This window comes from Microtus pennsylvanicus, chromosome 20 (assembly GCF_037038515.1).
Source record: "Microtus pennsylvanicus isolate mMicPen1 chromosome 20, mMicPen1.hap1, whole genome shotgun sequence".
In the NCBI taxonomy this organism is placed as follows: domain Eukaryota; kingdom Metazoa; phylum Chordata; class Mammalia; order Rodentia; family Cricetidae; genus Microtus; species Microtus pennsylvanicus.
Genome location: NC_134598.1, coordinates 34,824,693 through 34,850,670, shown reverse-complemented (window position 1 = coordinate 34,850,670; position 25,978 = coordinate 34,824,693). Strand labels below are relative to the sequence as shown.

General features: G+C 45.8%; 1 protein-coding gene and 1 non-coding gene across 2 annotated transcripts in view; both read right to left on the bottom strand.

Annotated features, from left to right (window-relative positions):
• Positions 1-4,548: 4,548 nt before the first annotated feature.
• Dram1 (DNA damage regulated autophagy modulator 1) overlaps positions 4,549-25,978 on the bottom strand; it is a 35,585-nt gene continuing 14,155 nt past the window's right edge. Inside the window, exons 3-7 of the mRNA XM_075954234.1 lie at positions 23,455-23,597; positions 17,445-17,622; positions 8,331-8,389; positions 6,973-7,065; positions 4,549-6,458 (exon numbers count right to left, since the gene is read on the bottom strand). Of these exons, the coding sequence (XP_075810349.1) occupies positions 6,414-6,458; positions 6,973-7,065; positions 8,331-8,389; positions 17,445-17,622; positions 23,455-23,597 (518 nt within the window). The 3' untranslated portion in view covers positions 4,549-6,413. The remainder of the gene's footprint in view (positions 6,459-6,972; positions 7,066-8,330; positions 8,390-17,444; positions 17,623-23,454; positions 23,598-25,978) is intronic.
• On the bottom strand, positions 14,790-14,895 carry LOC142839066 (U6 spliceosomal RNA). The gene has a single exon (XR_012908675.1). It is a non-coding gene; the product is annotated as a U6 spliceosomal RNA (small nuclear RNA).

Below are 25,978 nucleotides of genomic sequence, written 5' to 3'. Positions count from 1 at the left end.
AGCCCAGGACTCTCTGGGCTCAGAGAGGACGACACTGTGTGCCGAAGTGTCAAACCTGTATATTCGATGCCAAGACACCATCTCGCACTCATTCTGATGGCTACTATCAAAAATCCTCAGAGAGAAAGCAGCAAACGCTGCAAGAATAAGGAGAAATTGCAAACCTATGCACTGAAAGGTGGAAACGTAAAATGGTACAACCGTTGTCGAGGAACTGGATGGAGCCCCCTCTGAAAGGACTGTCTGGAGAACAGCTCAGTAGCAGAGAGGGGCTGGAGAGAGGAGAGAGACGGAGACAGACAGAGTGACAAGGAGAAACAGAGACAGAGAGAGGAGGGGCTAAGACCAGGCAGGGTAGCTCATACTTGTAACCTCAGTACTTACAAGGCAAGAGGGTTACAGAGAGGTCCAGGCCAACTTAGGCTACAGTGTGAGACCCTGTTCCAAATGGCCAAAATGCAGGGCGGGGGGGTGGGGGGAACCATGAATTACAAGATTATATAACAGTTTTACTTGTGAGTGTGTACCTGGCAACAGGGTCACCGAAGGCTGTTTGTACGTCTGTGTTGGCACCAACATCACACATGATAGCTGAGCTATGGGAGCAGCCAGTGTCCTTCAGGTCTCTGGGGACTGCAGAAGTCGAATGGGGGGACATTGTACAGCGAGGTCCTATCTGGCCTAATATAGGAAGGTGACCCTGTCACACAATACAAGAGGAACCTGGGGGACAACATGCTAAGTGAATCAAGCCGGTCACACATGATGAGGACCCCCTGATCCCAAGGCAGAAAGTAAAATGGAGGGAGGCCTCTAGGGTCTAAGGTAGCTGAAGAATTCTTGTGGCTACGTGGCTTCTGCCTTTTAATGGAGAGAGTGACAACAGGAAAAGCCTGTTTGTTAACATTGACGCATGCTTTAAAGAGCCTGAGATAAGTACATGTGATCTCGTGTGGCCATACTTCGCCCCAGCCATATGTAAAAGTAACACTGACAACAAAACTTTAACCTCAAGATTTCCTCCTTGGGGAGTTCAGTCTCCCAAACTCTTTGCTCTCATTGACCAAGTAAAGTACCTACGTCATAATTATTATTTATCTCTGTGTTAAAAATACCACTATTCTTTTTAAAACAAGATCTCATTACATATCCAGTCTCGAACTCACTATGAAGAGCAGACTGGCCATAAACTCATGGTCCTCCTAAGCCAGCCTCCCAAGTACTGGGATTACTGTAGTCATCATTCCTGGCTTGACTTTTTTTTTATAAGCTCTGCCCTTCCTCTCCTTTCTCCTGTCCCATCTGTCATCTTCTCTCCTTTCCCTCTTCTTCCTCATTGCCATATAATATATATTGTTTTATATATATAATCAATCTATATCATATATATATGGTGCTGGGGAGTTGGGAGGGGTAGAGAAAGACAAGACTATGCTGCTACAGTCGAGTGCAGACATTCTCTTCCGACCACTTCGGTACCCACACATCGATGCTCACATGTACACACACTTTAGATCTTAAGAAAATAAAAAAGAGGCCAGCTGTGCCACACAGCTCTCCGCTGCAAAAGACCCCCAAGATCTAGCTGTATTAACAAAAGTATCTCCAAGATAGCTTGCTAAATCAAGGGAAAGAAGGCTCAGAGCAGTATTTAGAAACATAGTTTTAATTTCTGTGCTTGAGATAAACATCTAAAGGAGAAAACTAAGAAATGTTTCGTTTTGCTTATGTTTAAAAAAAAAAGTAATGGAAGTAACTATCTATAGGCCAGTGGATCAAAGAGAGTTTGATCACCAGATCCCATGGTATAAGGAGAGGATCAATATTCAAAGTCACCCCTTGATTCCAACATGTGCTGAGCACATGCCCCCCCACCCAATACAAGTTATAATTTATTTTTAAAGTCTCTTCTGTTATGGGTTTTCATTGCAAAATGACCACAACTATTTTTATTAGTTTCTGATCAATACTCACCCCATTCCCTACCTCCCCCTGATTCACCCCTCCCCTCCCTAGGCACCCAACTTTCTTTTATTCTCACCCCTCAAATCCAATTTGTGCACCCCTATATTCTTGGAGGCATGGCCTTCTGATGAAGGTCGCGTGACTCACCAGGGCCTACACTCCTAGAAAAAACTGGCTCTTACTCTCCCAGAGCTATCGGTTGCCAGTAATTCCCAGCTATGTGTGGGCGGGATTTTGTCTCCACTCCCCTCCCTCCTCTCTTGGGGCTGAGATTTAATTTTTAAAGTAGTTATCTTTGGGGGATAGGAGTAACCTGAATAGATGTAGACACTGCGAAGTGAATTGGCTGCTCGGGGTATACGTAGTTTGGCGTTGTTATAAGACTTCAATCAGTAATACACCGTTTACTTAAAATGTTAGAGCAAATGGTTCAAAGGACTTTGAGTATAGGTGACCTAACCCCACTTACCGTGAAATTTCTTTTCTACCCATAGAGTGACAGTCACAAACTGTCATTGGCTTTTCTGTCTTCCTCTCGAAGAGGCAGCTTCTGTGTCTCCCCACTTCTCCCCTTCCCCCTTCTCTCTCCTCTCCTCTCCTCTCCTCTCCTCTCCTCTCCTCTCCTCTCTTCTCCTCTCCTCTCCTCTTCTCTCCTCTCCTCTCCTCTCTCTCTCCCTCTCTGCTCTTCTCCCCTTCTTCCTGTCCCCTCCATAATCGACTAAATAAATATCCAACCTCATTCTGAAAAAAAAAAAAGAACTGTCATTGGTAGAACCCCGGATTAATTGTGTCAGAAGTCTTACAGGTAAAATGTCAAATGTGTCTTGAGCTGGGTCTGGTGGCTCACACCTGTAATTTCTGAGTTTGGGTACCTGAAACAGGAGTACTGCTTCAAACTCAAGGACTTGGCTAGCAAATTGGGTTCAGGCCAGTCTGGCCTACAGGACCAGATCCTGTCTCAATTAACAAATGAATCTAAAATGGATTCCCGCCGGAGAGCAACAATCCACTCCTGATAAGAACAGAGGTGGAGCTGGCTCGGGGCTTGGGCGGCAGACAGAACTGCTTCCTGAGAGGGAAAGCCTGCACCACAGGCTTCCCAGCAGCTCTGGGCACCCCGGCCTGAGCCTCACACATTGCTGGAGTCTCCCCCAGCCCTTTCCGAGCGTCAACTTCGGAGGTCGCTGCCATCTCCATTACGAGCCTGGGGTTCTGTTGCCCTTCAGTTTAGAACGCGGATCTGCTGGGGGTGACCAGAGGGAGCCAGCAGCTTCCCCTCCGGGGCTTCAGTGCGGTTGCTGTCTTGTGCAACCGACATGATGCAGATGCATGACATTCTGGGCTGGAGAATGTGGGGCACTCGGAGCCAGACCGAGAGAGTATGTGGGGAGACAGCTGGGCTTACCGGCTTGCCAGAATCAGGGAGGGGGAGCGAGCCGGAGACCACTTATCTCCCCCCCACCACTCCCCTTTCCTCATTCCAGGCCCAAACTCCAGACCAGCGTGTCTCCAAGTGAGGGGGGGGAAAACGGGAACATGGGACAATGCCACATGTAAGGGATGTTAGGAAACCCAAACACAGTTCGGCACTGATGTACTTAATTTGGTTTATAAAATTGCAATTTGCAATTTCTGTGGAATCCTCTGTTAGTGTTAAGAGGGAAAACAAAAGGGCTCAGTTGAACAGAAGACAGGAAAAACAGAGTCCAGGACTGGAGTCTGTCGCCATGGGGCTGGAGACAGCTTGCAGGTCGCTGGACCGTTCTGTTAGTTTCCTTATCTGAAAAACGTGCTGATAGCCTAGGCAGCTTCACAGAGGTTAGATAGAAACATAGGAGCCACGGCTTAGATCTTAACAAAAGGCATATGTGTTACTGAAATAGCTTACTTTTATTGTTTTAATCTGAAAAGATTATTAGTGAATATAGTTTATATAGCTTGATCTGCTTTCAAGTAAGTGGGCTTCTTTTTTTTTTTTTCCAACCTGTCCAAGGCCTGTTGCTACAGCTTTCTGAAGGTATTTTTATCCAGCATCAACCCAGGGATTCTGGGTGATGCCAACCGCTCCTTCCCCCTCCCCCCAGTAGACGTGACCAATCCAAGCAAACCCGTCCCAGACACGTGACCCATGCTAACCAATCAGGGCAACAAGTTTCAAATATGAGCTTCCGGTGGAATTATTAGACAAGCCCCTCTCCTCAGTATAGGTGGCAGGCCTGGGGGCTCTAAAATCCCTCCTCACTCCTCCAGAGGAGGGGCTGTGGGAAAACACCGACCAAGACGCTGCTGCAGTCCCTAACGCCAGTTCTGCTCGGTGACCACTTCAACTTGACCGTGTGACCAGCCAGTCACAACTATCCTCCTGTATCCTGGCCCCTCCCAACACTGGGGCTCCAGGGCACGTAGCCCTTATGTGGGTGCTAGGGTTCCGAACTCGGGACTTCACGTTCGGGCAGCTCTTGCCCACCGCATCACGTCTCTAGACCCAGCCACACCCTTGGAACAAACACCCAACTGTCTGGAACCAGATAAATATTCTTCGTCAGAGCACCCAGGGGACATTTTATAACAAAGACAAATGACTAGAATAAAAGAAATATTTTTATTTTACCTTCTTAAGCATGAAGTTCCAAGGAAATACACATTTGTAGAAATGAAAAAGAACACCAAAATGGGGATAACGTTAGAAGTTGCATGGAATCTGCAGAATGGGGTGATTTGGGGCCTTCTCGGTTTGCCAAGACAGGTCTAGCCCGTGTAACAATTGCTGTGGTATCTGTCCAGAAGAGAGCTGTCACCGAATCATGAAGCCCAAACAACTGGAATGTGTGCAGGGTACACAAAACAAAATGGACGTTACTAGGTAGCACAGCCTAGCTGTTAACATCAGAATAACTAGTGAGCTAGAGTAAGTAAAGCCGGAGACAGCACCTCACATATCCCCAGTCATTGTGAGATTTGTTCATTCGTTCACACGCGCATACATTCAGTGGGCATTTATTAAGCACCGACTGTGTGCCGGAAGGCACTGTGTTGAACTCTAAGGCACATGTTCCGCCCTGAAGGAGTAAGTGCCCAGGAGTCTCCAGTGGACAGGCAGAGAGCCGCCCGCATTCTGGGAGGTTCCGATGTTCCTGCTCAAAGCCAAGAGCAGCATGCATTCAGTCAACCACAATTCCCACGGGAAAGGTGCCGGCTCCCCTTTCTCTTCACAATGACGAAAGGCCACTGTCTTTGTGTCCCGGGACTAATGTGGCATTGTATTACAGCGGACTCACAAACGTTGGTCAGCAGTTTGCACCCCGCCACGCTTGAGGACACACAAGACGTCATGGCAGAAGTGGCTGCTGACGCTCACCCACGCAGGACTCAGCACTTACGTGCCCCTGGATCTCCAGGAGTCCCCTCACCAAGGCTGCCCAAACGGGCTGCTAGGCCCTGGGCAGCTCCACTTTCCCAGACTGAGATAGGGAGCTTGGGACCTCGTTGGCACCTCCAAGGCCGTGTCTTCTCTACAACATCTGGCCTTTCCTTTAGTCAGTTGTGAGCCGCATGAAGACCTTGCTTAGGAAAGGGCCTGACTCCCCTTCTACATCATGTGCACTGAACCCCGGCCACAGGCATTGAACCAGCCTGCCCCGGGTTTCTAGGCCCTTCTCGCTGACTGGCTTACAGAGAAGAAGGGCAGTTTTGACATCTAAGCTGCCATCCTGAGCCCATCCTACCAGGAATGAGGTCCTGTGCCACCAGTTAACAGCAGCCCAGAGTTGTCGGGGAAGCAAATCAGCCGGGGAGGCTGAATTTCCAGACCGAGGTCTTCTACACTGCTTGGTGAATGTGCATAGTAAATGGGTTTTGAAGGCTTGACTGTAAAACGTTGTGTCTAAAGCACTAAAAATCAGAGTGCTTTAGTATTAATTTATTAACTCTATCTTTACCATTAGGGTATATAATCACTATGAGTTAGATTGCGTAACTGCTCTTGGGATGAAAATGTGTGCAGCTCATTGTGGTTTTCAAAAAGCAAAATTTTAAAGTGACTATGTCCTGATTTGGCTGCTCCTTTTAAAAAAAATGTATTAAACTTAACATTTTTTCACTTAGTGTATTTTCACCGATCATACATAAAAAGTCTGAAGAGTCTATACAAAAATAATCCCCTATTTTCCACAAAATGGAAAAATTTTCTTTTCTGCATATGAGTTTGTCCATATAAAGAGTATCTTAGAAAATATAAAAATATTGCTAAAGTGTCATAGCTGCTGAGCTTTCTCTAGGAAAACATACCTTTGTAAATAGAACAACTGCTAGAAATTCTTAATGGAATTCAAGTCCCGGGTGTGCCACAGATACGTCCTGATCAGGGCGACACCCAAGCCCCTCTGTCCTCTGTGCCACTTCCAGAAACTGTCTGCGGCATTCGCTGAGTGAGCAGGATGCCCAGGCTTTCAAAAGTCATCGTTGATCTCTGTGGATATCCTCAGGGTGACGCTCTACGGAGAGGGAGGGGAGCACACCAGACAGGGAAGCAATCCCGTGTTAGCTATGACATTCCCAGACGCTCTCGTCCCCCTAAGAGGCGACCCCACTATTGCGCCACGCTTGAATTGAGCCCCAAAGGAGTTCCGGCTTTGTACATCAGTTTGGCCCATGACTCACTTGTTCCCCGTGGTCAAACATGCTAAGTTCTTGTCTTTTCAACAACACAAAGTTTTTTACACAGTCATATTTTAGGGGTTTTGGAACTAGTGAGATCTACCTGAACACAGGACTTTGAGCCTCGAACAGCAGACAGCACAATGTTTCACCGGTTACGAGTAGTTAGAGCTCTAATCTGATCTATCCCCCTTTGGGAACAAGCTAATAAAGTTGTGTGCGACACAAGCCCTCCCCCCAACACACACATTATTAAAAGGGAATGTTTTTCAAAATGCAAGAACTTTTCTAAATTTTTACTAATCCTAATCGTCACAGGCTCATAGAAGGTTTAAGCTGATGAATCCTTACCTGGAAATCTTGGATGAATGTTAGGAAATAGAAAATAAAACCAAAGGCCACGATCCATTCACAGATGGCGCTCACTACGTGAAACGCATAATCCTAGCAGCGAGAGCAAAGAAACAGAGGTTAGTTAGGCTAGCGGGCTAATCCAAAGGAAACAGAGTTTAGCCTAGCGGGCTCATTCGAAGGAAATCCCCCAAAATATGAGAGAAGCAGGACCAGAGGAAAAAGCTGCCCAATGAACATAGACTGTGACCACGAGGAAATGCCAGGGGCAAAGACTCGCAGCGAGAGCTTGGAGACCAGCCAGAGGCTGATGGGAACGCACAAACGTGCCCAGAGTTCTATACGGCTCTCGCTTCTTGTTTGAAGACTCAATGTACATGACTTCAAAATTAGGTAGATTAAGGACCACAGAGCAGCTGAGACCTCGAAGCACTTGAGCCCCAGTGAAAATCAGAGCTTGATTTGATTTGGTTGCCCTTCCCTGGGGACCCCATAGTCGAAGGGCACAAGGAAGGGTCTTGTGGGCTCTCCCAGGGATGGCCCAAGAATGAGTGCGGGCATGCAGAAAAGACCAGGCCACCCCGGCATCCCGCTGGGTTTGTGTGTCTCTCTGCTCCCGTAGGTGTTAATTGTTCAACCAGTTCTGCTCAGTACCATAAGAAAATACAGCTGCACAGCAAACGCCAGCAGCAAGACACCCATCGAATAAAGTTCCCTTTGGGGAAGACGGAAGCCCAAATCAGGGCCTCGGAACTCAGCTGTGCTTGGAGGTGAGGGATAATGAACCAGACAGTTGAGATACAGAAGGTCAAAGCCCGTGGTTCATCAGCTCATCCCATTTCTTTGGATTCTATTAAGTTTTACATTAGTTTATTATTTGTAATCTTTTTTTTTTTCATTGTTGAGCCCAGCTCAGCGGTTGATTGCATTTGATTGGTGGTGGAACACTGCCACCTAGTGGCTGAGGATTGAAGTACATCCGGAGTTGCTCAACGGTCATGATGTCCTCCAGTGTGTGTACCTGTGTGTACGCGTGCGCACGTATGAACGCACACTCTTCTCTACCACCGAGCTTCTTCCCCGCCCAGCGTAGTTCTGGAGTCCAAATCCTAGTCTGTAGACCAGCAGCTGCCTTGGACTCAAGAAGTACAAAATGGCCAATTGCTCCTGTTCCTAAATTTGCTTCCGTACAGTCTTTTGGAGCTAATTTTCACGCGCACTAAGCTGATTCCAAGTCACACTGACTCAACGTTTTCCAGCCCATTCTAAGAAAGGACGGGGACTCTTGCTAGGATTCACCAGCCGCAGGCTCACTGACCCAGGCTCAGCAACTGTACCAAGGATAAGTGGTTGGTTACCTTTTCTTTTGGGTTCCATTCCAGCTTGGTTATAGAAATTAGTGAAGCACAGGCAATCACTTGAAAAGAAGGAGATGGTTAAGGAAATGGCAGAAGAAAACAGGTCTTTTACTATTAACTATTTACTATTAACTACTAATGATCTATTAACACGATCATTACACAATATTTAAATATAATATTTCTACAATCAAACCAGCTATATGAATTTCTTGTCATCTCAGACCCTCAATCACGACAGTAGCTAAGTTACAACCGGGTTGCAGAACACTTTCCTGGCAAGCCCAGGGCTGTTGGGAGCAGTGAGATCCTGAATTTCTTGTAAACAACTTGTCCTCCCCTGATCTGAGTGCCTACAGCTGCTCTGAACACGAGACCCTCAGGAGTTCCTGATGGCAGGAGAGTGGTTTCTGGTGGGTTTGGCTGGGGTGTGGCTATCTCTATATAATCTGCCCCTGAACACAATAAAGGGGGCATTCTTGTGGCTTTGGTATCAATGTTAAAAGGTCTGCGTGTCTGCGTGTCAGTCTGCGTCTGCGTCTGTATTCTCAACCTCCAGCCCCTTTGCCGAAGCTCGCGAACTGGGTTCTAGCGCACAGGCACAGAGCGCAGACACGGAGTGTGTGTGTGTGGGGGGGGGGGGCTGGCGGTGCACGGCACAGGGCCTTGGGTTCATTCCCCAGTTTCACAAAGGAAACACATAAATCAATAAATTCTAGCATGGAAATGCAGTTATTCCTTAGCCATACTTTTTTGGATGCTGGGGTGGTTTGAATAAGAATGACCCCCGTATGCTTGATAGATTTGAATGCTTAGTCACCGGGGAGTGGAACTCTTTGATAATATTAGAAAGAGTAGGGGGTGTGGCCTTGCTGGAGGAAGTGTGCCACTGGGGTGTGCTTTGAATTTCAACTCAAAAGCACAGAAAACTTATTTAACAAAATCATAGAACTTTCCCAACCTAAAGAAAGATATCCCTATGAAGATACAAGAAGCTTACTTGGATCAAATGGAATGGATCAAAAAAAAAAGGCCCCTTGCCATATAATAATCAGAACACTAAACATACAGAATAAAGAAAGAATATTAAGAGCTGCAAAGGAAAAAGGTCAAGTAACATATAAAGGCAAATCTACCAGAATTACACCTGACTTTTCACTGGAGACATGAATGGTCATGGTCAAGCATTATGCAGACATTAAGAGACCACGGATGCCAGCTCAGACTACTATACCCAGCAAAACTTTCAATCACCATAGGACAAAACAAGATAGTCCATGACAAAACCAGATTTAACCAATACCTAGCCACAAACCCAGCCCTACACAAAATACTAGAAGGAAAACTCCAACCCAAGGAAGTTGGCTACCTCAACAAAAACAAACAATTGATGATTTCACAGAACAAATCAAAAAGAAGGGAAAAACACACAAATAATATAACCAACAATAAAAACTAAATTAACAGAAGATAGCAATCACTGGTTATTAATATCTCAATATAAATGGATTTAACTCACCTATAAAGAGACACAGGCTAACAGATTGGATTAAAAAAAACAGAATCCATCATTCTTCTGCATATAAGAAACACACCTCAACCTCAAAAATGGACATCACCTTAGAATAAAGGATTGGGAAAAAATTTCCAATCAAATGGACCTAAGAAACAAGCTAGTCTAGCTATCCTAATATCTAACAAAATAGACTTCACACTAAAATCAAAAGAGAGAAAGAAGGACATTTCATATTAGTTACAGGAAAAATCCATCAAGAGAAAATCTCAATACTGAACATCTATCCCCAAATACAAGGGCACACTCATATGTAAAAGAAGCACTTCTAAAACTTAAATCATACATTAAACCCCACACACTAATAGTGGGAGACTTCAACACTCCACTATCACCACTGGACAGGTCAGTCAGACAAAAATTAACAGAGAAATAAGGGAACTAACAGATGTTATGACTCAAATGGACTTAACAGACATCTATAGAACATTCCATCCAAGCATAAAAGAATATACCTTCTTTTCAACACCTCATGGAACCTTCTCAAAAAATGATCACATACTCAGTAACAAAACAAACCTCAATAGATACAAAAAATATTGGAATAATCCCATGTATCATATCGGATCACCATGACTTAAAACTAGAATTCAACAGCAACACTAATTCCAGAAAGCTTACAAACACATGGAAATTAAACAATTCTCACCTGAATAATCAATGAGTCAAGGAAGAAATAAAGGGAGAAATTAAAAACTTCCTAAAATTCAATGAAAATGACCACATAATATGTCCCAAATTTATGGGACACAATGAAAGCAGTGTTAAGAGGAAAGTTCATAGTCTAAGTGCCTACATAAAGAAGCTGAAAAAAAATATCCCACACTAGTGAAATAACAGAACATTTGAAAACTTTAGAACAAAAAGAAGCAAACTCACCCAAGAGAACTAGACAGTAGGAGATAATCAAATTGAGAGTTGAAATCAACAAAATAGAAACAAAGAAGACAATGCAAAGAATCAATGAGACAAAGAGTTGGTTCTTCGAGAAAATCAACAAAACGGACAAACTGCTAGTATCAACACCTACTAATCATCTTATTTATTTACTCTTTACTTCCGTCTTCCCCGCACCAGATACCACGCTGTCTGGGGGTAGATGGGACCACGCTGTCTGTCTGGGGGTAGCTAAGGAATTCAGTTAAATAGACTTAGTCTCAACACTCCGAGATATTAAATTCCCTTTCGACAAAGCCCAGAGAACACGGTGTGCTAGAGAGAAGGGAATGACAGTGACTCAGAAGAAAAACACGAACAAACAAACCAATAATTCAGTATGCACTGGCATTTGGGGCACTGTGGGGAATTCATCACAGAGCTCGGCTTCATCTGAGTTATTTCTTTGAAGGCCTCTCTATGGTAGCCATGCCCCACAGTACTAGAATGTCCTAGTTGCTAGTATTCATGTTTTTAAAAACCAAAAAGAGCCGGGGCAGTAGTGGCACACGCCTTTAATCCCAGCACTCGGGAGACAGAGGCAGGCAGATCTCTGAGTTACAGGCCCACTTGGTCTACAAAGTGAGTTCCAGGATAGTCAGGACTGTTACACAGAGAAACCCTGTCTTGAAAAATCAAATAATAGTAATAAGTAATAATAAAATAAATAAATGCAACCAATTTTAACAATGTGTCTTACTTTATCCAACTTACTAAAATGCTATCACTATAATAATATTAATATATTATTTAGTGTTGGGCTTTTGTTTTGTTTTGTTTTTCAAGATAGAATTTCTCTGTGAGGGGGCTGGAGAGATGGCTCAGTGGTTAAGAGCACTGGCTGCTCTTCCAGAGGTCCTGAGTTCAATTCCCAGCAACCACATGGTGGCTCACAACCATATGTAATGAGATCTGGTTCCCTCTTCTGGCATGTGGGCATACATGAGGCAGAATGTTGTATACATAATAAATAAAAATAAATAAATCTTAAAAAAAAAAAGAATTTCTCTGTGAAACAGTCCTTGCTGTCCTGGAACTTGCTCTGTAGACCAGGCTGGCCTCGAATTCACTGAGATCCACCTGCCTCTGCCTCCCGAGTGCTGGGATTAAAGGTGTGCACCACCACGGCCCAGCTTACTGTTATTTTTTATACTAGTAGATCGCATATATTCTATTAAATATAATATTAGTGGTGGTGGAAGAGAAGCAATGGCTCACTGTCAACAGTGTATGCTGTTCCTGCAGAGGACATGGGTCTGGTTCCCAGCACACACAGCTGGGCAGCTGACAACTTGCCTATAAATCTCAGCTCCAGGCCATTTGATGCCCCTTCTGATCTCATGGGTGTAGTGATAGGGGGCGGCGGTGGGGCTGCGTCCCCAAGACCCCAGCCACCTGGCTCGGCTAGCTTATGCCCCGAAATAATTACACAGACACTGTATTCATTTAAACACTGCTTTGGCCCATTTCTATCTAGCCTCTTCTAGGCTAATTCTCACATATTAATTTAGCCCATTTCTAATCATCTGTGTAGCGCCCCTAGGTGCGCTTACCGGGAAGATTCTAGCCTAAGTCCATCCTGGGTCGGAGCTTCATCACGTGCGTCTGCCTGGGAGCTGGGCATGGCGTCTCTCCTGCGTCTGCTCCGGAGAGGAGAGCTGTGGAGTCTGACCTCACTTCCTCTTCCTCCCAGCGTTCTGTTCTGTTTACTCCACCCACCTAAGGGTGGGCCTATCCAATGGGCCTAGCAGTTTCTTTATTGCTTAGCCAATGAAATCAACAGATTGATATATGACACTCCCACATCACATGGGCACCTGTACACATGCATACATAATTTAATTAATAATATAAATAAAATATTGGTAATGATATCATTTTAATATGTCATAACATAAAGAATTATTAGCGTAAGTTAGGTGTAGTACCTCATGTCAGTAACCCCAACACTTGGGAGGCGAGGACAAGAGAAATGGAAGCCAATCTGCGCTACATAATGAGTTTAAGTACATTCACAATCTCCCCACCAAAAACAACAACAACAAACAACCACCAAAAAAGCAAAAGGAGGAGAAGGGGGAACTAATGTTGTCATCTAAACTACCTTCCTTTTTCTTACCAAGTCTTTGAAATGAATGCGTATTTTACGTTTATGAAAGATCTCAATTTGGGATAGCCACATTTCAAGTGTGCAAAAAGCCAGGCAGTTACTGTGATGGACCAATAGTCCAGCTCTAGAAGGGCCCCTGGGAGGAGCAGAGGCAAAAACAGAGAACAGGAAACCACCATGTCCATGGGGGAAGTGTTACAATGATCATGTGTCTCAAGAACCCCGTGATGCTCTGTTCTCTTCCTTTCTTCTCCGCTCCCCCTTTCTTTCTTCTTTTTTTCCTTCCTTCCTTCCTTCCTTCCTTCCTTCCTTCCTTCCTTCCTTTCTTCCTTCTTTCTTCCTTTCTGTCTTTCTTTCTTTTTAATTAATTAATTAATTTATTTATTTTTGAGACAGGGTCTCGTTATGTAATTCTGGCTGTCCTGGAACTCACTCTTTCAAACAGGCTGGCCTTGAACTCATGGAGATCCACCAGCCTCTGTCTCCCAAGTGCTGGAATTAAAGGCTCGTGCCACCACCACCCGGCCCTTTTCTTTCTCTTTCTTCTTTTCTTCCTTTCCCTCTCTCCTTTCTTTCTTTTGTTCTTTCTTTTTCTGAGTCAGGCTTGGGCTATTACCATCATGACTGGCTTCTGTGAAGTTTTTGGAAGCTTTACAAGTTGAAGTAAGATGAGCCAATAAGCAGGAGAAATTTAGAAGCCTGGTATGAAATGAAAGGCCTCCCAGACGGGCGTGGAGGCTGGCACATGATTTTAGTCCCAGCACTCAGGAGGCAGATGCAAGGGGATCCAGGACAGCCGGGCCTACACAGAGGAATAAAGGAGACTGCCCTCACTCCATGGTTCAGTTTCTTCAGGAGTCAGTGAGGCTGTTTCGTGTGAAAGAAATATGAAGGAGAAACACGGGCATTCTGAGGAGCCGTTAACGCCCTTCCAGAGAAACAGTACCACAGAACAGCTGGAGGCCACAGACTTTTTCAGGAGGAAGTTTGTTGAAATCCATTCAGGGGAGTTTTCTCGCAGGGATTTGACCTGCGTCTGTGAGGGTCTCTGACCCTTTGGCTTGGCTAGAAATACGAACCACCTGGACATGAGACCAGCAAATGGAAATGCTTGGATGGGAAACTGAGGCCGGCATGTCTGTGCTGGGACTCTCTGGTTGGAGTATCAAGAGATTTGTCAGGGCAGTGGGGGCACACGCCTTTCATCCTAGCACTTGGGAGGGGAGGCAGAGTTCGAGGCCAGCCTGGTCTACAGAGCAAATTCCAAGACTGGCTGAGGAAAATTTGCCTCTAGAAGTTGTAAACAACAACAACAAAAAACTGTTTACAACGCTACAAACGTCCCTTACTTCTACATTTTACAGTCAACACAAGCTAAAGATTTAAGGAAATCTCTTTTGAAAGTCCGAACATCTTCAAACAATAAAGAGGACAAGGAGAAGCAGGAGTTACCTTAGGAGTGAAGGCTGCAGTGTGCTAGTACATACCTCAGTCTTGGGGCTTAGTTCCTCCTTGACTAAAAATTCCATAATTATATTTCCCCAAGACTAGGAGAGGAACCCAGCTAGGTGGTGCATGCTTTTAATCCCAGCGTGTGCCTTTAACCCCAGCACTCGGGAGGCCGAGATGTAAGGGTTGTTGCAAGCTCGTGGCCAGCCTGAGCTACAGAGCAAGACTCTATCTCAAAACATTAAAGAAAACAAAAGCAAAATTGCATACTCAGGCTACCTGGTGTTAATATCTATTTAGGGGAGAAACAGGGAGCTCAGAGTTTAGTCACACAGCTCTTTTTTTTTTTTTGGTCAGTTGATGGGTTTGTAATGTAACAGTAAAATTGCTGAAAAATATAGACCGCTTGGCGAATTTACACGGCATCCTTGCGCAAGGGTCATGGCTAATCGTCTCTGTCACCCCAGTCTTACCACGTGTGCTGCCAAAGTGAGCACAGAGCTGAGTGTTTAAAGGACAAGATGTGTCCCAGAGCTTGGCCACTACACACCATGACCTGGACTACATTGCTTACAGAACAACACACACACACACACACCCCAATTTTCTTTCCTGCAATCTGACACAAGATCAAAAGATGGAAAACTTTCCACCCTTGGAATATGGTATCGCTTTTATTTTCTTGGTTTAAATACTTCATTAAAGAAAGAAAGGGAACTGGGGGTGATCATACACACCTGTAATCCCAGCACTTGGCAGGCTGAAACAGGCTGGCCAGCCGGAGTTACTTAGTCTCAAGCAAGCAAATAAACAAAACACACACAGGAGAGGAAGAGAGAGAGAGAGAGAGAGAGAGAGAGATTCTGTTTTCTTTTTTTTTTACTGAAAATAGATTTTTCTTTGACATGCTCCATCCCTACCACAGTTTTCCCGCCTTTCCCTCTTCCCATCTCCTCCACACCTCTCCTCTCCCCTAGATCCACTCCCCTTCCACTTCCCCTCAGAAAAGAGCAGGCCTCCAGGAGACAACCACCAAACCAACAAAACCAAAATACAGTATGACAAGGTCAAAAGCCCTCACATCGAGTCTAGACCAGGAGGAAAGGGGTCTTTCTTAAGACACCAGTCCCGTGAACCCAGGCTGATCCTCCTGCCTAGGCCTGTCAAGAGCTAGACCTACAAGCATGTACCATCATGCCCAGCTTTCATTTCCTGTAGATCAGAATATATAAGCATGATTAAATATTCATTTCCTTTTTTTCTCATTGCTTAAAAAGAAAAAAGTGAATTTCGTACTGAAGACAAGAGCGGCCACTACAGAAAGGCTAAGCATATCTTGGTTGACTTAGTCACGAGTGATAAGAGTTTAAGAGGAAACTCCCTGAGTACAGCTGAGCTGGTCAAACTGCCACGTCCCCAGCAGACAACGCGTCTGGACTCTGGGGGATGTCGCAAAGCTACTTCTTTAAGTGCAATGCCAATATTTGATGTCTTTAACCAAGCACTTCAAAAATATTAAATATTTTCATGTGGCTTGTGAAACCGACTGGTGGGAAGGAAATGTCAACAGGCTCGAGTGTACCTTGCTTTTTTTCTATCCCCCTTCACTCCTTCCCCCCAAAGCCTGTTTGGATCTAATTCTTCTGTAGCACTGTACACTTTTCTCCTATTTCCTCTGAAGAGAACGGACAGCTGGCAAGGGAAAACTCCTTCATGCTTTAGGAACAGCGGCATAGAAGGAGCATCAGACTTGCTGGGACAAAGATGCTTTGCTTTAGTTGAACTGGAATCTGGATCCTAAACCTTCTCCTGGGCCCATCTGCGCCCGTCAAAATAAAGAACAACTTAACTGGGATATAAATTTAGAATAGGAAATCAATTTAACTAGCCCCTGATTAAGGTTAGTGCAGTGGGCTGAATCAGAATGGCCCCCCACAGGCTCATATACTCTAACGTTTGGGTCTCAGTTGGTGGAACTGTTTGGGAAGAGTTCAGAGGCGTGGTCTTGTTGAAAATGCGTCACTAGGGGTGGGCTCTGAAGTTTCAAAGGTCTTTGCCATTCCCAGTTACCTCCCTTTGCCTCACGACTGTAGATCAAGATGTAAGTCCTTAGCTACCACTCTGGTGCCATGTGGGCCTGGCCTCCTGCCTGCTGCCATGGTCCCCTCCTCCTTACCCCATGACAGTCACTGGACTCCAACCCTCTGCAACGGTAAGCAACAAATAAACTCTCTCCTCAGTAAGTTGCCTTGGTCATGGCGTCTTTTCCCAGCAACAGAAATAAAGTAATTAAGACAGATATAAAGTGTCTCCATCCCAGCCCCCAAAGGTTCAAGCATCTGTGGGGGACTTGGTCCCAGCAGGTGGCACTACTGGTAGAGATTCTGGAAACTTTAAGAGGTAGGACCTATCTGGAAGAAGCAGATCACTGAAGTCAGTCCTTGGGTCAGGGCTTGGGGTGGCATGTCCCAGACTCCTTCCCCCACCTCCTCCTCCCATCCCTGCCTCTCCTCCTCCCCTTCTCCCCCTTCCTCCCCTCTACCCCTCCTTTCTCTTTCCTGTTCATAACGAAGCGGAGAAATCCCGTGCCCACATGTTCCAGTTGTCACAGTGTTCTGCAAGAGCTCCTGGGTCCCAGCAACCATGGCCTGAAGTCTCAGAGACAGTGAATGGAGTCTAGTAACCCATCTCCTCCCAACTGATACCATCTTTCTGGTGAGAGTCCACTCCCTCTGTCCCCAACCCCTGGGATATTTGATTGCCCTGATTGTGTCTTGTACAAGAATCCCACCTAGGAAGTTTAGCTACCTCAAGGTTTCCTTGTTTCTCTTCTACCCAGTGACCCCAAGTTGCTTCCTCACTCTAGGCTCCCACTGAGTTTATCTTGGCAGACTGGGGAGGGAGTGGGTGTGGCTTATCTCTTAAAGAGACAGGACAGACCATTACACGTGTACTCAGTGAGTCTCTCCCTATTGCAAGACCCCCACTTGAGCAGCCCCCCTCTAGAACAGACCATATTTTTCCAGCTGACATGTGGAAAGGATACTGGGGATGACAGCTACACAGGAAATGGTAGAGATGACCATGCGGACATGGCACGTGGTGTGGCTGTTCCACTGGGGACACGATTTGTAGGAGATGACCGATTGCAGGAACGTGTAAACCACACCGCAGACGAAAGCCAGGAGGGCGCCGGCATCATGGACCGCAGGCATAGCTAACTCCTGCAGAGATCATGAATGGGTTCTGACTCCATGGGGAAGGGCTAACCAGAAGCCGCCAGCCGCTCCTTCACGCACTCTGGGAGGCTCCAAGCCAGCGATTCTCAACCTTCCTAATGCTGAGACCCTTTAAAACCATTCCTCACGTTGCGGTGACCCCCAAACATAAAATTCTTTTCGTTGCCACTTCATAACTGTAGTTCTGCTGCTGTTGTGAACTGTAATGTAAATATCTGGTGTGCAGGATATCCGATAGGCAACCCCTGTGAAAGGGTCATTTGACTGCCCCAAAGGGATCGCGACCCCCAGATAAGCACTACCTTCAGTCGTCAGCAGTCAGGAAAGTAGGTGTCCATTCAAGTATCGGTAGGAGAAAAGCCTCCCCTGCTGAGGAACACCTGCAGCTGAAGCCCCTGGCTCCACCATTGTTCCGGTACAAATGGGAAAGGAAAAAGAGCATCCACCCTGGAGGAGAGCTGGGGATGGGCCTTAGAGCCTGGCATTCTAAATCAAGTCATAACTCCGCTATGAGACTATGACCTTAAAATAATTAGAGCCTCTGTCTTGGTCTGCCATCTACACAGTCGGCTCACAGTGCCGACTACAGGAGAGTATCTCCTATAAAACACTGCATTTGGAGTAGGGCTGTGGTGGCGCACGCCTTTAATCCCAGCATCGGGAGGCAGAAGCAGGCGGATCTCTGAGTTCAGGGCCAGTCTGGTCTACAGAGTGAGTTCCAGGACAGCCATGGCTACAGAGAAATCCTGTTTAGGAAAAAAAAGAAGTGCACTTTTGCATTTAGAAGCCATGTGAGGCAGCTCAAGCCTGTAATTTCAGTACTTAGGAAACCGAGGCAGGTGAGTTACTGCGAATACCAGCACAATTGCATTCGTATTCTACAGTGTGCTGTGTTATTTTCTATCACTAGGATATCTAACATGGGCATCCAGATATAGTTCTATATGAAAAGTAAGGGACAGTCTATGTTTTGAAATATGTATGCCCCTTTAAATGTGGGTGTACGTACAGAATTCCGAAAAATAGCCAATGAATAAAATAGAGAAAAGTACTTAAGACGAAAATTCTGTATTATGTATATTTTACCATAGTTTTAAAAGATGTCTTTAAAGAATTGAGAGAAACAAATCCCTTTCATGGCTTGAATGGGAAGCAAGTTTGCGTGAGGGCAAAATAGAAACCAAGGGCCCCTTCTGCTAATGAGTCACTTTCAGGAATAGTCGGAATTCGGGGACTTTCCACATTCACAGACATCCTGAACTTGAATCCGTTTTCTCCTCCCACTGTGAGAACATTTCCTTCCTCTGCCCTGGCCATCTTGACACATCCTTCTGGAGCTAAGCTAAATCTGCAAGCTTCATGGATCCCCTGGGGATGCTTGTCCTGCCATGATCATATCGAAAGGCTCCAGACTTGGCAGGTGTAGCATCTCTGATGGGTCTTCTTCACAATGGTCTATATACTCCGTCACTAAAGGGGTCTTAACTTAGGTGTGGGGGTACCCATATCTCTCAGGAAGCCGAGAAAGGGGGATCAAGCGTTCATGGCCAGCCTGGGTTACATAGTGAGATTTCATCTCAAAAATCACTCCTCTCTCTCTCTCTCTCTCTCTCTCTCTCTCTCTCTCACACACACACACACACACACACACACACACACACACACAGAGGAGTACACACACACACACACACACACACACACACACACACACACAGAACTTCATGTATTCCAGGCTGGCCTCAGACTCCCTATGTAGCTGAGGACCTTGAATTTTGTATCCCCTTGCCTCTACCTCCTAAATGCAATAGGCAGACTTGCACCATCCCCAGAATTATAGGGTGTTGGGGATTAAACCCAGGCCCTCATGCATGCCCAGCAAGCTGTCAACTGAACCACACCCCCAGGTTCCTGTCTTAAGAAAGGGATGATTCCTAGGTCAGATATGGATTTTGGGTGGATAAGGTAGAAAGCTTTTGCAAGTTTCAAAGCCATGAAGTGCAGAAAACACCAGAATACTGAGGGGTTAAACTTTGGGTATTTTCTTTTTGCCATAATGAACACCTCAGTAAAAAAAAAAAAAATTAGTTTTAAGGTATAAATAGTAATTGTATATATCCATGATATTTATGTAAGTTTTGTATATGTTTATAACGCGACCTGATCAAGATAAGCTCTGTCTCTGTGGTGACTGCGCTACCACGTCTGGCTTGTTTTCCTTTGTTTGTTTGTTTGTTGATTGAGATAGGTTCTTGCTTTGTAGCTGAGGCTGGCTGCCAACTCATAATCCTCCTCCTTCAGTCTTTTGGGTGCTAGAATTACAGCTGTGTGCCACCACACTAGGCTTACGGGTTTTTTGCTTGTTTGTCTGTGTGGTTTTTTGTAAGAGAGAGAGAGTGTGCGTGTTCATGCAGGCTATGGTGCATGATCAAGACAACTTTGGAAGTCTGTTTTCTACCTCTATGGTGGATTTTGGGGGTTGAGTTCAGGCCCCACAGCAAGGGCTGAATCTGATGAGCCATCTCATTGCCCTGATTTACAGCTCACAGCAAGGGCTGACTCTGATGAGCCATCTCATTGCCCTGGTTTACAGCTCTTAATTGGCTTTTTTTTTTCCAGTTCATCACTTTAACCACTTGACTGTGACTACACAAGCATTGGATTTTCTTTCTGTTCTGCAATCAGCCACTCTTTTTTGTTTTGTTTTGGTTTGATTTGGTTCCTGGTTTTTTGAGGCAGGGTTTCTCTGTGTAGCCCTGGCTGTCCTGGAACTCACTCTGTAGCCCAGGCTGGCCTCAAAGATCCACCTGCCTCTGCCTCCCAAGTGCTGGGATTAAAGACTTGTGCCACCACTATTGGGCTTCAGCCACTCTTTTATTCCATAAAATAAACAGTAAAATAAAATTTATTTATAAAATAAAAAGTAAGCGCTCCCTTGCTTCGGCTCCTTTAGAGTCGACTATGAGGGAGATCGTGCGATAGTTGTCTTTTCTGCATCTGGCTTATTCCATTTTGTGTGGGGTGCTGTTCATGTGTGTGCAAATGTGTATGTGTGTGTGGTGTGTGTGTGTGTGTTCATGCGTCCACACGAAAAGCAGAGGTCAACCTCGGGCGTCATTGCTCAGGAGCCCCCACCTTGTTTGGACAGGGTCCCTCACTGACCTGTAACTCACCAATCGTGTTAAGCCAACTGACCAGGGATCTGCCTTTCTCTGTGTCCCCAGTGCTGATGTCACCTGAGTTACGTGGGTTCTGCGCACTTTATCAGTAGACAGCAATCTCCTGGCCCCTGGCTCATTTCACTTAACACGCTGTCTTATACTATCACCTCACAGGTCGGAATTCTGTGCAGAAAAGGAAGCCCTGGCAGAAATAAATGAGGCAAGCACAAGGCAGGTAACCTGCGCACCCGGTGGGGGAAGCAAAGCTGTGGCCATCTCGGGAAGATTTAAATGATCAAACTCCGGAGCCTCCTCCAGTCTCTCTTGGTCTCAAAGTTCAAATTCTTCTCCAGGTCCACGGCTTGTAGCAAGCTAAAAATGTACCAGAGACCCTCGAACAAGGACACTGTGGGGAAAGGTTTAGGATGCACTGACGGGGCAAACAGTGGATGTCTACGTCTGGATTTTTGTAAGGACTTAACTCATGGACGCTTTAAGGTGAGTTTAGGAGAAAATTTATATTTTCTTCACAAAGTCTGTCCTTTGTGATTTTACACCCTATAATGCTATTCAGGGGAGAAGGTGGTATTATCATAGCATATTATATCAAAGCATATTATATCATATTATCAAAGGACACTTTCCTCCCGCTGAACAGTTCATATACACTCACTGATAAGGCTTATCATTCAAAGGTCCTCTACCCCTGTTAGCATGCTATCTGATGCAGAGCTGTAAACTGTGCCGTTCTAAGAACCATCCCCGCCCTATGGGTCATTCTGAATATGTGGTACTGTATAAGGAAGGTGGCCTTTCACCCTAACTATTGGCAGACAGCCCTGAGTTTCCTGCAGTGCTTTATCATGAGCTCCCCACCCCCACCCCACCCCCAACGCTAACAGAGGGCGCCTCCCTTGATGGGTGCAGAGACAGTGAGTTTTTGGGGTTCATGAGATGCCACGTCAGGCCGAGGCCACTCCAACCGCGCTCCAGTTCCATGCAGGAGTAGACAATAGAGCATGGATGGGCAGCAGGTGACGTAGGAAGGTTTGTACTTATTCTTGTGCACGGCACATCCTGGAGCAGCCCACTAGAGTGAAGCCTGCCCTCTTACAGGTCATTGCTGGTGGGGAGGTTAGAGATTCCCCTGGACAGAATCTGAGGCCTCCTATAGAAACCCATCCTGCTCTCCTGTAGAGACAACAGAGGGCAGGACCATCACGGTGGCTATGACTACGACAGCCACCGAGAGCGGACGGCTGACTACTGTACACTGATTCTCTCTGGGCCATCCTTGTAACCGTCTTAAAAGGTGGGGACAGTCAGAAGTAGGAACAGGAAGCTTATAGATTTTTCTAAGATATTAAATAGCTTCTCCATAGACAAATCAAATGCTCTCTTGGAAAAAAGACGGTGGGATGAGCAGGAATATAAAAATTAAAGAAACAGTGTGGGTCCTGGAATAGAGGCCGTATTCTGGTTCTGTCAACTAAATTCACTGAAAAAACCTGAGCAAATGAGTTCACCTCCATAAACCAAATCGTCAACAAAAGAGAGAGGTTAGGAGCTTCTCTTTGAGTAAACAATGGATCATATCCAACAGCAGAGACGTAAGCATTGGCTCAATTGTTTACAAAGCTAAAGTATCGCTTGCTTCACACGACACGAATATGAACTGGAGAACCAGGCGTGGTACTTCCCTGAGGCAGAAGACTGAAGCAGGAGAACTCAGCATTAGTAGTTTTAAGGTTAAATCTGTGTGTGTGAGTGTGCGTGTGCGTGTGCGTGTGTGTGGGCACGTGCACACACATAATGAAAATGAGGCCTGCCAAAAGTTCAGACCAAGCTGAGCCATATAGAAGAGGATAAAGGTGGGTCTTTTTTTTTGTTTTTAATGAGGCTGGGGCCAGATGGTGGTGGTGCACGCCTTTAATCCCAGCACTTGGGAGGCAGAGGCAGGCGGATCTCCGTGAGTTCGAGGCCAGCCTGGTGTACAAGAGCTAGTTCCAGGGCAAGCTCCAAAACTACAGAGAAACCCTGTCTCGAAAAAAAATTAATGAATGGTTGTTAGAGGCTGGAGAGATAGCTCAGCGGTTTAGAGCATTGCCTGCTCTTCCAAAGGTCCTGAGTTCAATTCCCAGCAACCACATGGTGGCTCACAACCATCTGTAGTGAGGTCTGGTGGCCTCTTCTGGCTTTCAGGCATACGTATAGACAAAATATTGTATACATAATAAATAAATAAATATTTTTTTAAAAAATGAGGCTGGGAGGTGGTGGTGCACACCTTTAAACTCAGTACTTGGGAGGCAGAGGCAGGAGAATCGCTGTGAGTTCGAGGGCAGCCTGGTCTGCAAAGTGAATTCCAGGACACAGAGAAACCCTGTCTCAAAAAACAAAAGCAAACAAACAAAATGAACAAACAGGGAGCAGTGGCGAGCCTGTAGCACCATTGGAGGTTCATGCTCTCATGAGCTTGTGTATAGAAACCCTTCTCCCCCAGTTCCCAAGACTGATGAGCACGGTAAAACTCAACCCAATCCTAGCTCCTTGGCCATCTCCCGGGTCTCCCAGGTCTCCCTGGTGTCTTGAATTTCCTGCTTCTCTACTCATGCATGGGCTCTTCCATGGTCAACCACCCCAAACACTCAGGCCATACCTGAAAATTGGCTACAAGGCCCATTCCGACACACCCCACAAATCCAAGAACCAAGGACACCAAGTTGAAGACAGGAGTGCCGAAGGAGCAGGTCTCGTTTTGCTTCTCCACTATTTTATATCTCATGTACATTGTAGCCGCACCTGAGGGGAAAAGTTCAGTCTAGTGAATTTTAATCCCTGATTTTTTTTTAATGAAAAACAAGAACACCTGTGAGTCATTTTTTATTTCATACAAAATTTCTTAATTATGGCCGGGAGTGTAACATGAGGCCTTGGGTTTAATCCCCAGAACAGGAAAGAAAGAAAAAAGTCCTGATTGCAACACATTTAGTTCCTCCATTCTCTGCCCCATGTGGTACACACACACACACACACACACACACACACACACACCATCTTAGCTATTTTCATGTAAAGGGCATTGCACTCCATACGTTATTCTGACTTGCTTTTCTCACTTAACAATGGACCATGAAGCTTCTTTCAAATTACTGCAAAATAAATCTACACTGTCATTTTCCGGGGGCTTCACTATGGCGTGTGAGATCCTGTCTTTTATTTTGCTCTTCTCTTATGGATGGCGTTCTACTTTGCTCCCCGGGTTTTCCAGCTACAACCCATACTCCCTTTACCACTCCTGACTTGTAAATTTGGGATACGTTTTCAGAGTTGCAGTCTAAGGTTAAAAGGATAAATGTGTGCGTGCAAGAGTAAACTGCTGAGAGGCAGGTCTCGCTCGCTCTGAGTCTGCCTAGGCGGGAGTGGAACTGTGTGCATAACCCTTTGAAATTAACAGGCAGCTGAGGCCTGAAAAGACGGGAAACTTTAATTGGTATTTCCTCTTTAGTGGGCGGTAGCCCTTTCAGCCTCCTGAAATCTGCCTTTTGGCTTTTTGTGTGTCCTCTGAGAATTACATGACCAGGTTGTATTCCTATTCTCCCCTTGGGTTCAAGCTGTAGTGACGCTGACACACTCTGCGCACCAGCCCTTCCGTCTACTGCTGATAGGAAACGCTTTCTTCTGGGGCGGTTTGTGAAGTGTGTAAGATGTGTGACCCTCACCTCTGAGAAGGTGGACTCTGTGCGTATTTACACAGCTAAGGCCCCATTGGGCAACCTAGAAGAGACTTTATCTCAGCATTTTAACAAGTTAAAAACAAAGTAAATAAAAAGCAGTCTCTCAAGGGGCTGTGATGGCGCATGGCGAGAGCCCCAGCCTTTCAAAGCCTAATGAAGAACTGCAAGTTCTACCCAACCTCTGGCCTACACAGCAAATACAAGTGAGCCCGGCCACACAGCAAGGGGAAAAGCTAAACCTGAACACTTAACCCCATTTTAAAATTTGACTGCCTGGTCTACAAGAGCTAGTTCCAGGACAGGAACCAAAAGCTACAGAGAAACCCTGTCTCGAAAAATCCAAATAAATAAATAAAATTTGAATATATTCATGGCGTGTATTGGGTCTAAAGCTTGAACCTATGGCTGGCAGTGCTCAAACAATTACTCGCCCTTCTAAGTCTGGTTCGGCAAAGATGCATGAAAAGGCTTTGGGACTGACTGGCCCTCTCTTTCTTTCGTCCCCCTTTCTCACCTCCAAACCCAACTGGGAGAGCCCACAAACAGGTGAGAGAAAGAAACTTTCTGCCAAGTTGCACAAATTTCTAAAGCTGCCCACCACTCCCTCCGGAGGGTTCCTGGAGGTCCTCCTGGCCTGCTCTAGGAGGAGAGAGGAGGGATAGACTCTGAGGGTTCCACAGGGCAGAGGATAAAAGGATGGAAAGCTACCCCCACCCCATCCCTGACCCCCCCTCACAACACCCCCTCCCATCTGACACCTGTATCCTCCAATCCTCTGGTAGAAGATCAAGTTTTATAGCAATGGCAAAGTAATTGGAATCAGTGTACATGATATTAATTGGCGTATGACAAGATTGCATCCCATCCACTATTTCCCCCTGACTTCTGAGGAATGGACAAGAATGTGTATGTGTGTGTGTATATATATATGTGTGTGTGCGTGCGTGTGTGTGTGTGTGTGTGTGTGTGTGTGTGTGTATCTGAGACAGATACAAACTGGTTTTATCTTTTTCTATTTCCCCTCACAAGTCAGCCATTCCCAGTCTATAAAAGGCAATCAAGTCCCCTGAGTTGCTTTGGTTTGGATTTATGGATTAAGCCCAGCTCTGCCTACATGCCAGGCAGGTGGTCAGTCACTCTTCCCCACCCTGGCTCCACGTGCCTATGTACAACATGTATTCCCCGAGCCCTGTTACAGTTCTTGACTGAGCAGATCGGTAGGTAGCTCAGGAACATGCTTCTAACCACAGCTGATTCCGTGTAAGCTGCCCTCAGAATACATTTTAAGACATGGCCTTAGCCGGTGGTGGTGGCGCACGCCTTTAATCCCAGCACTCAGGAGGCAGAGGCAGGTGGATCTTTGTGAGTTCGAGGCCAGCCTGGTCCACAAGAGCTAGTTCCAGGACAGGCTCTAAAAAATTACAGCAAAACCCTGTCTCAAAAAAA